The sequence below is a fragment of the Carcharhinus amblyrhynchos genome, chromosome 5, assembly GCF_965287045.1.
Source record: "Carcharhinus amblyrhynchos chromosome 5, sCarAmb.v2.hapA, whole genome shotgun sequence".
Lineage (NCBI taxonomy): Eukaryota > Metazoa > Chordata > Chondrichthyes > Carcharhiniformes > Carcharhinidae > Carcharhinus > Carcharhinus amblyrhynchos.
The window spans coordinates 78,813,369-78,826,789 of NC_137328.1; the positions used below are offsets into that span (position 1 = coordinate 78,813,369).

The window sequence follows — 13,421 nt, forward strand, 5'->3', positions numbered from 1 at the left end:
TGTGTGTGTTTCCTCCTGGTGCTCCGGTTTCCTCCCACACTCCAAAGATGCGCTTTTAGGCTGATTGATTGGGTAACAAATTGTCCCTATATTGGACCTCCCTGATCCTCGCACATTAGGCGTAGACTAAAATCATGAATAGGTCACTGAGACAATGGGACGGCGGCGCGGGCTCGTTGGGCCGAAGGGCCTGTTTCCCGTGCTGTGTTGTTCTTTGTTCTTTGTTCTTTGTATATGCGGATTAGTTGGATTGGCCATGCTAAATTGACCCTAGTGTCAGGGAATTAGCAGGGTAAATATGTGGGGATATGGAAATAGGGCTTGGGTGGGATTGTGGTCGATTCAGACTCGATGGGACAAATGGCTTCCTTCCTTCTACACTGTAGGGATTCTACGATTCTATGAACAGCAGTTAAAAGGGAATAGAATGAGGGCAATGGGGGACAGTAAAACATAAATATGTTCACGCAAACAGGAGAATCATTTGGGTCCCTGTAAATTAAGAACAGGAGATGCTTAACTGGAAATGATAGCTTTGAGATGTGGGAATATGAGGAGGAAAGGGATGCATGAAAAACTGGCACAAAAGGATCAGGCTTCAAAAGGCCAGACATCTGGCAAGAAGAAAAAACTGACACCCAGGTGGCAATTTTAATTATGCTGTGGGATTGCCTAACTTTGTCTATCGCATTCTGCCACTGAGGTTTGGCACACAAGTATTCCTTCATTAAGGCTTCACCAGATTGACACTTTATTTTTAAATATGTCTGGTATTGCTCCTGGCACCATCATCTTCACTGAACCAGATCCCCTGGCTTACTGATAATAAGTGGCAGGCTGGCAAATGGACAGCAGGGTGGCACAGTGGTTAGCACTGCTGCCTTACAGCACCAGAGACCTGGGTTCAATTCCAGCCTTGGGTGACTCTGTGGAGTTTGCACATTCTCCCCGTGTCCATGTGGGTTTCCTCTGGGTACTCCAGTTTCTTTCCACAGTCCAAATATGTGCATTTGGTTGACTGGCCATACTAAATTGCCCCATAATATCAAGGGTGCTGGCAGGATTACGGGGATAGGCATGGGTGCGATTGTTGTTGGTGCAACCTCCATGGTCAAATGGCCTCCTTCTGCACTGTAGTGATTCTATGGTAGTGTGGGGGATATGCTGGCCATGAGGTTACAAATTGTGGTTGAGTACAATTCTGCTGCTGCTGATGGCTCACAGTGCTTCATGGTTGCTCAATTTTGAGTTGCTAGAACAGTTCAAAGTCCATCCTATCTCTCCCAGTGGTAGTGCCACACAACACCATGGAGCGTATCTTCAATGTGGAGAACTTTGTCATCACAAGGACAGTGCAGTTGTCACTCCTACTGACACTTTCATGGACAGATACATCTGTGACAGGCAGACTGATAAGTATGAAGTCAGTAGGTTTTTTCTCTTGTTGGTTTCGTCATCAGTTGCCGCTATCCCTGTCTAGCAGTCATGCGCTTTAAAACCTGGCCAACTCGGTCTATAGTGATGCTACCAAGCCACTCTTGGTGATGGACTTGAAGTCCCCCACTCATTCTACACCTTTGCTGCCCTTGCTGCTTAAGTGGACTTGAACATGGAAGAGTACTGATTCACCAGTTGAAGGCTTAATCAGGTAGATTACAGTTTTCCAAACTTTTGAGCTGTGGAAACTCTACTGACACCTCCAGTGCAACAAGGAACCCAAGCATTCTCGTAAATTTGACGTCTCTTTTATGCTGGAAAATAGGTGTGAACACAGAAACAGAAATCAAATGTAAGCATGTCTTTTCCGGCTTTATCTATGTATATTTTAAGCACACCATCGCAAATACGTTCGCCAGCTCCACATCCCCTAAACATTAACCTCTGAAAATAGTGGGTGATCAAAAATAAGACTTACCTTTTGTCCTTGTTATTGGGAGGTGTGATACTGGAAATCTGACACTCATATCGGACACACTCAAGAACACTACCGTGCTCTCTCACACACTCACATCCCTCTCACACACACACACACCTTTCTCTCACACTCACCGTTCTCTCTCTCACACACACACAGTTACCGCTTTCTTTCACACACACTCTAGCCCCCTCTCTCGCGCACTCGCCACCCCCCCCCCCACACGCACTCCACTCCCTCTCACACACTCTCTGCTCTCTCTCACACACTCACCAGGCTCTCTCTCTTACACACACTCTTATCCCTCCCCTGAATCAGTTGCATTGCACATTTCTCTCCTCTTCTGACCCAAACCTTGTGAGAAATGTGTAGCTCCCAATCTGGGTAAGTACAGGAATGGAGTGACAAGCAACTGTGATTCCCACTCATCAAAAATTCTGGTCCCTTATTGTTGTTTCATGAGTTCAAACTCCACAATGCAAATAGCAATTGATAAAAATGACGCAACTTGCAGGATTTCCGTCCATGGAAACTAACCATATTGTCCAAAATAATTGTTTCAAAATATTATATAATATTTGAATTCTATATGAAAGCTCATAATGCTGCTTAATTTACTATGTTATTTAATAAATACAACAATGGTAGCACAGTGGTTAGCACTGCTGCCTCATAGCTCCAGGAGCCCAGGTTCAATTCCGGCCTCGGGTCACTGTCTGTGTGGAGTTTGCATTTTCTCCCTGTGTCTGTGTGGGTTTCCTCCAGGTGCTCCGGTTTCCTCCCACAATCCAAAGATGTGTGGGTTAGGTGCATTGGTCATGCTAAATTGCCCCTTAAAGTCCCAGGATGTGTAGATTAGAGAGATTAGTGGGGTAATTAGATGGGATTATGGGGATAGGGCCTGGGTGGGATTATTGTCAATGCAGACTCAATGGGCCAAATGGCCTCCTTCTGCACTATAGGATTCTATATTTCTAAGAATAAATGATCTATTTGTGCTATGAATGAATACTTTTAAAATTATTTTTCAATTTTCATTAGTTATTCCATTATTTATACATCTCTTTATTAATTGAACCAGAAATGTGAAAAATTAAATTAAATTTCTGGCTCCATCAAATTTCAAATATAAACAGCTTATCTAACTTTTATTGATTGACCTTTCTTTTGGAGAAGGGATATTGGTTACCCCCATAGTCATCTCCTCTTCCTGCTCGAAGAGCGAGCATAAATAATGTTAAATCTTGTGAAAAAAATTACACTTTAAAAATTGTGATTCTGTTTGCACATTTTGATTTATCATTGTCACATGTATTAGTATACAGTGAAAAGTATTGTTTCTTGCACACTATACCAAGAAAGCATACCATACATAGAGTACATAGGAGAGAAGGAAAGAAAGGACAGAGTGCAGAATATAGCATTTACAGTCATAGTAGGTAGGGTATAGGGAAAGATCAACTTAATATACAACTTAATATATAATATATAATACACCAACTTCAAAAGTCTGGTGGCAAGAAATTGAAATAGGACATTATTGGACAGTTTAAAAGTATTAGAGTACAGTTTTAAAATTGTAGAACGAGAGGTAAAGATAGAATTAGAGGGTATGTTAGGAACAGCGAGGGGGATTGAATATAGCGAGGGGGATTGAATATAAAAGGGAGGTCTTGCTGCAGCTGTATAGGGCACTGGTGAGGCCGCAGCTGGAGTACTGTGTGCAGTTTTGGTCGCCGCACTTACGCAAGGATATTTTGGCCTTGGAGGGAGTGCAGAGGAGGTTTACTAGGCTGATACCGGAGTTGAGGGTGTTGAACTATGAGGAGAGGCTGAATAAACTAGGCTTGTACTCGTTAGAGTTTAGAAGAATGAGGGGAGATCTCATTGAGACGTATAAGATGTTGAATGGGATGGATAGGATAGAGGTGGAGAGGCTCTTCCCGCTCAGAAAGGACAGTAGGACTAGAGGGCACAGCCTCAAAATAAAGGGGAGGTGGTTTAGAACACAGTTGAGGAGGAACTTCTTCACTCAAAGGGTGGTGAATCTCTGGAATTCTCTGCCCGTTGAAGTGGTGGAGGCTGCCTCGCTCAATATTTTTAAGACGCGGGTTGATAGGTTTTTGATAGGCCAGGGGATTAAGGGTTATGGGGAGAGGGCGGGAATGTGGAATTGAGCCACGACAGATCAGCCATGATCTTATTGAATGGCGGGGCAGGCTCGAGGGGCTAGATGGCCTACTCCTGCTCCTATTTCTTATGTTCTTATGTTAACAGCTCACAAGAAGTCACAAAGCTCCGGCACCATCCTAAAAGATTTTGTTGCACAGGAGTAGCAGAAATCTTAAGAAATTAATTAGGAAGCTCCAGAAATGTTCTATAGGGACAAAGGCTGAAAACCTCAGATTGCATCTGTGGCTGGGATTCTCCAGTGCCGCTGCAGGGAATGGGGTTGTAGCTGAGTGCCAAATTCTCTATTCTCATTGGCAGTGGGGTGGGAATGAAAAAGATCAGAGAATTTCCCTATAATGTTAAAAGTGAAAATTTATCTGAGGAAGTATCAGGGAAAGTACCAAACGTGAGTGTTGCTGAACAAAGAGACTCATTGTCAAAGTTTTTCATTTTGCACTCCTCAGGAAAGCTGCACAGATACAAAATTTCAAAGGGAAAAACAATTTATACTGCGTGAGAAATGGGTGCTGATTGATTGGCTTGTGGACACTTAGTCGAGGTGTTGCCATGGAGCATGCACAGTTGTCCCCCAAGCTTTTGTTTAAATTCCTGCCAACTCAAGATGTCCACCAACAGCACTTCTGTGCATGAATATTGCTCTGCATGTGCGCATGCAGAGATCCAAAGTTGTCACTGCTGTGCCCACTCTGCCAGGACCACTTCGCGCTTGCACTGATGATGTAATTGTGCACAGACAAGCACACTGACAGGAGAAGAATCGTGCAGTGCGAATGTCTTTTTTTTAGCTATGTAGGGAGAGAGACTTGCAACCTAATCGGCAATGGCTGCCACACACAGCCACCATGAAACCTGACAGTTTCCACGGGGATCACTCCTATACTTCTCTATCTCTGATATTTTCTCCAGTATCTACAGCTATCACTAACCTATCCAGACCTTACATGCTTCCCTATCTTTATGACCTTCTCCAACCCCTGCAACCCTTTGTGATGTGTGTGTTCCTACAATTCCTGCCTCTATTATTCTTTATTGCTCCTAAATCAGCGCTTGTGTTTTCAGCTGCTAAATCTCTCATGTCTAGAATCAACCTCCTTAACTCTCCATTCCAAGACTCACTCTATCAAAACTAAATTTGCAGAACTAATTTTATTTTGGATGATTACAGATTCATACATTTCACTATTCTACTGTGTGTGCACATTAAAAGGATGCAGCTGCCCAACTGTGATAATCTCAGCAATGTAATCTTTGATCCTGGCTACTGCCTACTCTGTTGTTTCAAATGATGTCACAACACATCATGCTCAAATTCCACATGCACAGAGCTTGCACAGAGCACACAGACTGTGCAGAGAGCATGCAGGGAGCACGCAAGCAGCATGCACTCAGCATGCACAGAGCATGAATGGAGCATGCATACGGGACATACCAGTCATGCACAGAACATGCTCGGAGTACACACTGAGCACACATAGAGTATGCACAGGACATGTGCAGAGCACGTACAGCATTCTTAGGAAATACAGCCAAATTCAAAAAAGACGTCAACTCTGTTCAGTCAAGGAGAATGCACCAGGGATCAATTGCCGCCATTCCCCGCCCCCCCCACCCCATGTTTCTGGTCAATTGAAAAAGGCACAATGCCGAGAAATATTCTTTCTGCTTGCCAGAAGCTACATATTTTAAATGTAAAGCTCAGTCCCAGTTCCCTTTTTTGACTTTAGAATTCTTACTTTCTCAGGCATGGCAACTACTTTATTATTTCACAGATATACAGTGTAAAATGGAGGTACTTTTACAATTACTTCACAGGATCTGTGTTTAATTTTTCATTTTTGATTTACATGTTTTCCCTTTCCTGAAATGTTGAACAGAGGAAGCATATATCCTGGTTAGCTAGTGACATAAATATTTCCATATTTGACAGGCATCTGACACGTAACCACTTATGGCTTCAACGTGCCCTGAAACCTGAGCCATCTGCATTTTCAAAATCATGTGGAACAGTAATCCTATAAATACGTTAAATCCAAAAACTCAATATGCACTTCTACGTCCGTCTGTGACCTTGAATGACTTTGAACCGACATAGCAATGAGATATCAATGACTAGGAACAATTATTTCACTTTGTCCACCCAACCACTCATATGGATTTTCTGTCTGAGATATCAATGTGAAGTCAGTCTATGTCTAATTGTACTACAGCTTCATACTCACTGGGAAAAGATCACAGACTGACATTTCATAATGGATATTTACTGTTTCCAGAGAATGGAGCACCTCATCCCCTTCAGACCAGATTGGATGCAAATATCAATGTGCTACCTCACTGTATAGTCCAGCTTCCCTCACTCATAATTCTGATTGATGATTTATGATATCAGAAATTTCCTATGAATCCATATTCCTGACATGGAATAATAATGTCTGTTTCCTCTGGGTACTCCAGTTTCCTTCCACAGTCCAAAAGGCATGCTGATTAGATGCATTGGCCGTGCTAAATTCTCCCTCAGTGTACCCAAATAGGCGCCGGAGTGTGGCGACTAGGGGGATTATCATATTAATTATTATGTTAATATAATCTTACTTGTGACACCAATAAAATAAAGTTTAAACTTTTATTGTGAACACATCCTGCAGAACACACAGCCACTAATGAATAAAAAACATGCTAAAGATCTTGAGATGAATTTCATTGGGGATTGTCACAATCATTCAGGTTATTTATATGCGCTAAATGCAAATAATGAAATGTGCACAATGATATTTGCATCCAAAATTAATGTAAAATATTGAATGTTGCTCTAATAATTTGTTTTTAACTTGAAATAAATTGTAGGTCCAAATGTTAGAGAAGGATTATGATCACTAAATCCAGTCAAGATTATGATCACTAAGCTATTATTATGAAAGTCATGTACATGCAGTTTTTATAGTTATTTCTGTTTTCTCTTTATGGTGTGCAGTAAACTCAGAGGACACACGTTCCGTGGATCTGGCCCAAGTCCGGGCTGAGAGTGAGCAAAGGGGAATTTACACTGAAACTTTTAATGCCATTTCCTGGATCTTCAGAGGTGATGAGAGCAACTCCGACAATACTCCCCGTTGTCTTGGAAAGAGATCCCGACCTGTAGCAAGTAATATATTTACACAATTTTATGCAATTTATTAAAGCAATTGCTATTTTTTCTTAAAATAATAGTTCCATAATTTAAAACAAAAATTAGAATACAATATCCTACAGCTGAGCTGCGCCTGGAGTCCAAGTGCATCTTAGTGAAGGCACTTGCTTGAGCCAAATTTGCTATGTAAGTGAGCATTATACTACAACATAGAGATGAAGGCAAAGGGTTAACAGATGTGATATGCTCATGTATGACGTAGGTGATGAGATTAACCATATGTTAGATTTGAGAGAGAGAGAGAGAGAGAGAGAGGTTGGAACGCTGTATCAAGGAGCAACATGCCTACTCTGAAATCTATATGGTTGTCGTGAATGAACAAGTATTAAGCAGATACCAGAGTATGTGTACAGTCTGCCTAGTAACCAAGTACCTTGTTTAGAGTCCTCAGAACCATTTCAGAATATGGTGGCAGCAATGGAGACATTGATGTAAAACATGCATTGGTGTTACTGAAGGAAACACAAAGTGAAAAAAAAACTCAATAGCATAGCCTAACATCTCAATAGAAGCAGGAGTCACACTGGAAATGACCATATATTGTGAAGCCCCTATCCCTACACATCCCCCCACTCCCTTTTCATTGTCTTGGGGGCCCACAGGGAGAATAGAATTGGTAATTACGGAAATACTATTCATTTCCTATGCTATCAAGCATTATTGGGCCTACATGCTAAAGAACAGAAGCATCAAGTCATTCCAATCTTTATGCTGTAAGTCCAGTAGCAGACACCATTCTCCTTTAGGCAGGAAGTGGAGTAGTACATTGTGAACTTTGAGACCATTCTCAAAGCCTTTAGCCCAAAGTGAAATTAGTTATTGTACCAGCATGTTTTAACCAAAGGTTTCAACGAGTTAGGAAGTCAATTGAATTACTTTTAACCAACCTAGCTAGTTCTTGGCTGAAGTATGACTTAATCCGTGATCACATTGGGATGAAAAACTCTCCAACTTTCTCCAGACCAAAAATGATCTTACATTGTTGGTTCAAGTGGTCCAGTATCCGAGCTTAGAGAATTTAACCAGCGTGGTTCTGTGAAACCAGCAATTTGGCATGACTCTAAAGCTTCACATTACTCTGTTGGTTGAATAGGCCCACAGGCAAAGGCCTCACCCATTTGAAAGGCCACCAAACTGGGCAAAAGGGCAGGAAACCCTGCATCAGCAGCCATTTTGAGATGCTTGTGGTACAAATATCCAACATCGACACCAGGAGTGCCCAGCAGGAGGTGCAGAATGCTCTCAATGCAACAAAACTGAATATGTTAAACATTTCTGCAAATCCAACAACATTAATTGATGTAGAAGACAAGAAAATATTTATGAAACATATTCCATATTCCATCCAAAAAAATTGAAATCTAGGTAAAAACAAAATGACAGAGTTCGTAGGGAAAGTTAACCGGATATTGGTCAGCTCTAGTGCCAGTTTGAGGCTTCAATGCTCAAATTGAAGCTCATCTTTCAAATTGATACTGGAACTGTTGTAAACATTTAAGATGATGATTTCAATTAGCTTCAGCCATCAACCCTTCGTCCATCAGATATCAAATTACAAGGTCCAAATTACAACGTATGGCACTGACCTTCAAATTAAAGGCAGGACTATTATTCCTCTTCACTGCAAGGGGCAACAGACTTTTGATTCTCTCTCTGTTATCCACAATCAATATACACCTTTATTGAGTGGCAATGTTGGCATGCTACTAGGAATCATAAAAAGAACCAGATGATGCCCAGCATTAGAACGACTTACCATCTTTCATGGAATAGTCTTCAACCTTTTGTTTCGAACCAGTGAATCTTCAGCCTTCAGCAGCTGAGGACCTTTATTCACTAGGCAGCAAGTTCCTTTCTTCCACAGAGGTACGATCCACTAGGCCCCCAGCAGAGATTGAAGTTATGGATATCTCAGTTCTTCTTGAAATTGGGCCAAAGGTGGGCAGAAACAAAAGGCACTGTGGCACATGGCAACAATCTACATGAAGACCTGAATTGGCTCTTCCCAGAAGAAACTAATGAGGAAGACGTTGCAGCAACTGAGTGAAGTGTTGGTGAACAAAGTCTTAAAAGTTGAGAAGTGCACCATGAAAAGCCTCTGTTGTTTTGGAGTCAGTTGTGTTCCTAGTGGCTAAGCAGTATTCAGACCTTTATTCCACTGAATCTAATTTATCTCTCATTGTTCAGGAAGAGACTTCCAGACAGAATGCCTTGCCCGATTCTATTTCAAAGATCATAGAGAATCACACTGCCAAAGAGCTGGACCTTCCAGTAGTGAAAGTCAAGTGAAACCTTTACCCAGCTGGAAGACTTCTTCCCTCTGGAGCAGCACCTCAGCACAAAAGCCACAGCAGAATCTTTAATATTTCTGCAGCTCCAGAATCCTGTAGAGCAATTTTGTTTCCAAGTTAATCATCTACAGGAAATTCATTCCATCACAGAAGATGGTGCAGTCTTGTTTCCATATCCTCAGCTTTTCCTGAAAGGCTTACAGGAATTTTGTTTTTTTTCCCTGTTTGTTGTCCATATTCATTGAAATCTCAGATATTCAATATCTTTTCAGTCTGTGATGCGGCAGTGGATGATGTGGCTGTGACAGTCTTTCCTGGAGTTAAAGATCATTCATCTTCTATAGGTCTTTCCCTGAGTGCTTCGAGGGAGCAATAAGTTCCTCAGAGAATCCTGAGTCCTCTCTTCTAGACCAAGAGAGTCCAAAGCTTGATGCTCTTCAGTCTTCTCTCTTGGATCAGTTTTTTATTGAACAGTCATTACTGTCATGACAGTTTAATCATCCAACACTCTGCTTCCCAGCAACGCTGCTATAATGCTGCTCCATTCTGCTGCTACTGATGTCCGCTAAGACAAAGAAGAAACTCTCAGGTTTCCCAGACCTTTTTCAGGGAGGCAGTGGTGTAGTGGTATTGTCACTGGACCAGTAAAAGAGACCTAGTTCAATACTCAGGTGACATGGGTTCAAGTCTTACTGGAGCAGCTGGCAAAATTTAAATTCAGTTATTATTAATATAGGCCAATTGTGACCACAAAATTGTCAATTGTTGTAAAAACCCACATGATGCACTGATGTTCTTTATGGGCGGCACAGTAGCACAGTGGTTAGCACTGCTGTTTCACAGTTCCAGGGACCTGGGTTCGATCCCCAGCTTGGGTCACTGTCTGCTTGGAGTTTGCACATTCTCCTCGTGTCTGCATGGCTTTCCTCCAGGTGCTCCGGTTTCCTCCCACAGTCCAAAGATGTGCGGGTTAGGTTGATAGGCCGTGCTAAAATTGCCCCTTAGTGTCCTGAGATGTGTAGGTTAGAGGGATTAGTGGGAAAAATATGTAGGGATATGGGGGAAGGGCCTGAGTAGGATTGTGGTCAGTGCAGACTCAATGGGCCGAATGGCCTCTTTTTGCACTGCAGGGTTCTATGATGCTATGAAGATGCCTTCCCTGGGGACCAAGAATGCTGTGGGAGACTGAATTCCTCAGGACTAATTTGAAGAGGAGCAAGAGTAGAAATTGGAGTTGGTTAGAATCTGTAGTTGTAAAAAGGCAGTTACAGAAATACAATGTAAACAGTTAGAGACATAGATCAAAATTTTCGGGCCATTCCCCCAGTGGGATCTTCCTGTCCTGCCTCTGACCAATGGTTGGCCACCGACATGAATCACGTCAGGGAGGGAGGGGGCAGAAAATCTCATCCGTAGTTTCATGTTGCTGTTAAAAAATTGGATAATGTACCTGGGATGGGGGAATGTATTATAAAATGGTAACAGAATGGATAGGCTAACGTATGGTGTAGATGATGATGCATCGCTATGATCATTAATCATGTGTTAGACTCGAGAGAGAGAGGTGGGAACGTCATGCCCATAAGCAGCACACCTACTCTGTTTAGAACTAATACCAATAAACACTGTTGAGCAGATACTAGATTATGTCTATAGTATGTCATAGTCCCCAGATAAGAAGGACCATGTCAGAACATATATAGCCTCCATGTGTGCAACTGTGAACTAACTAATGTGTTATACAACTTTAACATCATTCATTTATTTCAAAAAATGAATTTTATAATTCATAAAAGTGTCTTGCAAAACAATTAAAATATATTACATAAAGTGCAATATAGACTAATTTTGTTCAATGCTGTGCATGGTGCTCTAAGGTGCCTCACTCCATTGATATTACAGGTAATATTTATGTTAATAGTTAATTAAAAACATTTTCCAATATACAAATGTAACCCAAGGTGTTTCCCTGGACTCCAGCCCCTATGTATACTATGGTGGGTGGGACCTATAATGTGCCCTTGCCTAGTCAGACATTGTAAAACTGTGTTCTTCACGTGGTTGTCCTTGACCTTGAAACAGGTCAATCTGCAGCACTCAGTACTGGACAGCTCCTTACACTCAAAGACTAGTAGGCTTCAGCAGAACAAAAAGCATCTTTCACTGAGTTAATGGCCTTCTGCCAAACTGCATCCACCAGCTGTTGAATGGGAGGTCCTGTGATCTAAGTTTCAGCAAGGCTTCTCATACTGCAGCAGATACAAGATTAGTCCATAATATTGAAAATAATGAAAGCGGTAGGCAGTTACTGAAGTGGATTATCAACCAATTCCATTAGGGAAACAGAGGGTAGTCAAGCAAGGAACTACATCAGAATGATAGGATGTGATGTGCAGTTCTCCAAAGAGCAGTACTGGGACCTTTCACTATTTTTGAATGATATAGAGGTAAACTTGTCAAAGTTGCCTAAAGACATCAAGACAAAGGGGTTGAAAACAATCTGATCAGGTGCAGAGGATCTGAATGGATTGGGAGATTGTTCCAATAAATTACAGATGAAATTTAATGTTAATATATCAAAGTAATAAAATTGTAGAAGGGGGGTAAACATTAGAAGTATAAACTAAATGGTGTTATTCAACAGACTACAGCATGGAGAATAGATTTAGGAGCATTGGTGTCATCACCACGGTTGAAACCATTGGCACTGTTTGTAGCATCAGTAACCAAGAGAAATGAGACAAATGAATCTGGCTTTATAACACATGACATAAAACATAAATCATGGAATGTAATATTGAGCATCGATAGGGAGCTGGTTCATCCCCATCTGGAGTACCGTATGCAGTTCTAGTTGTCACGCTAAAGAAAGGACATAAAGCAACAGAAAAGCAAAGAGTTGTAGATTTGTCGATGTTGTTTTGTATTTAAATGAAACATTTCTTGCACAACAAAACTCAAATGGTGAACTGAATTAATAATTAGCTCAAACTTTTTTGATAGCCTTGGTTGAGGGAGAAATGTTGACCAGGACATCAGATAACTCACTAACCCTTCTTGGAGTAGTGTCATAGAACCTTAGACAGTCAAGTGGGTCCTTACTTTAATATCTCTTTCAGAAAACAGTGTGGCATTCCCTCTATGATGTTCCAGAGTATCAGCCTCAAGTGTTGAAGGAAGGATCTGAAACGATGATCCTCTCACTTAGTATAGCCTGTTCTTGACCTGATCTTCTTTAACTTTGGTCTTTTCCAGGCTGCCACAGGGATTGTCAATTACATCAGTCAGTCTTCCATGCACACATCCGTTCATGTGTCTGCACATCTGTGACATATTTGTTTGCATTATCTTCCACAGTTCGGGAACGGACAGTGAAGATTGCCAAAGGAACTGGTGACTATCCCTGGGGATTTAGGATTCAATGTTCGAAACCCATTCGCGTCACAGAAGTTGACACAAGTGAGTTATGGGAACTATGTTTAAATATATTGGCAAGATAATCTCCTCTGCTGAGGTTAACCAGAATTTGAAATTCAGAAAATGTATAGGAGGCAACTTTTAACTTTAGCAGGGGAGGTAAACTGGTGACAGTGAACTAGATACATGTTATACACACTTCCTTCAATAAAAAGTGAAATTGCATGGGGTAGGCAATTAGTTACACACTGTTTCTACTGATGCCAAATTTGCTAGATACCACCATAATTAAAACTATTTTAATGGTGCAGTCTACTCAACAACACTGTAGTGCCAAATAGAATGCAGGGCTGTACAATTCACCCTTAATCTCTGATGTACTACCATGAAATGTGCCATGCGCAACTGCTGCCCAACATCA

The 13,421-nt window shown here is 41.5% G+C and overlaps 1 protein-coding gene across 4 annotated transcripts in view; it reads left to right on the forward strand.

Moving 5' to 3' along the window:
* pdzph1 (PDZ and pleckstrin homology domains 1) overlaps positions 1-13,421 on the forward strand; it is a 61,064-nt gene that overhangs the window by 13,509 nt on the left and 34,134 nt on the right. For all 4 annotated transcript variants that reach the window (XM_080189053.1, XM_080189056.1, XM_080189055.1 and 1 more), the window contains exons 5-6: positions 7,077-7,247; positions 12,941-13,042. In XM_080189053.1, coding sequence (XP_080045179.1) covers positions 7,077-7,247; positions 12,941-13,042 — 273 coding nt within the window. The remainder of the gene's footprint in view (positions 1-7,076; positions 7,248-12,940; positions 13,043-13,421) is intronic.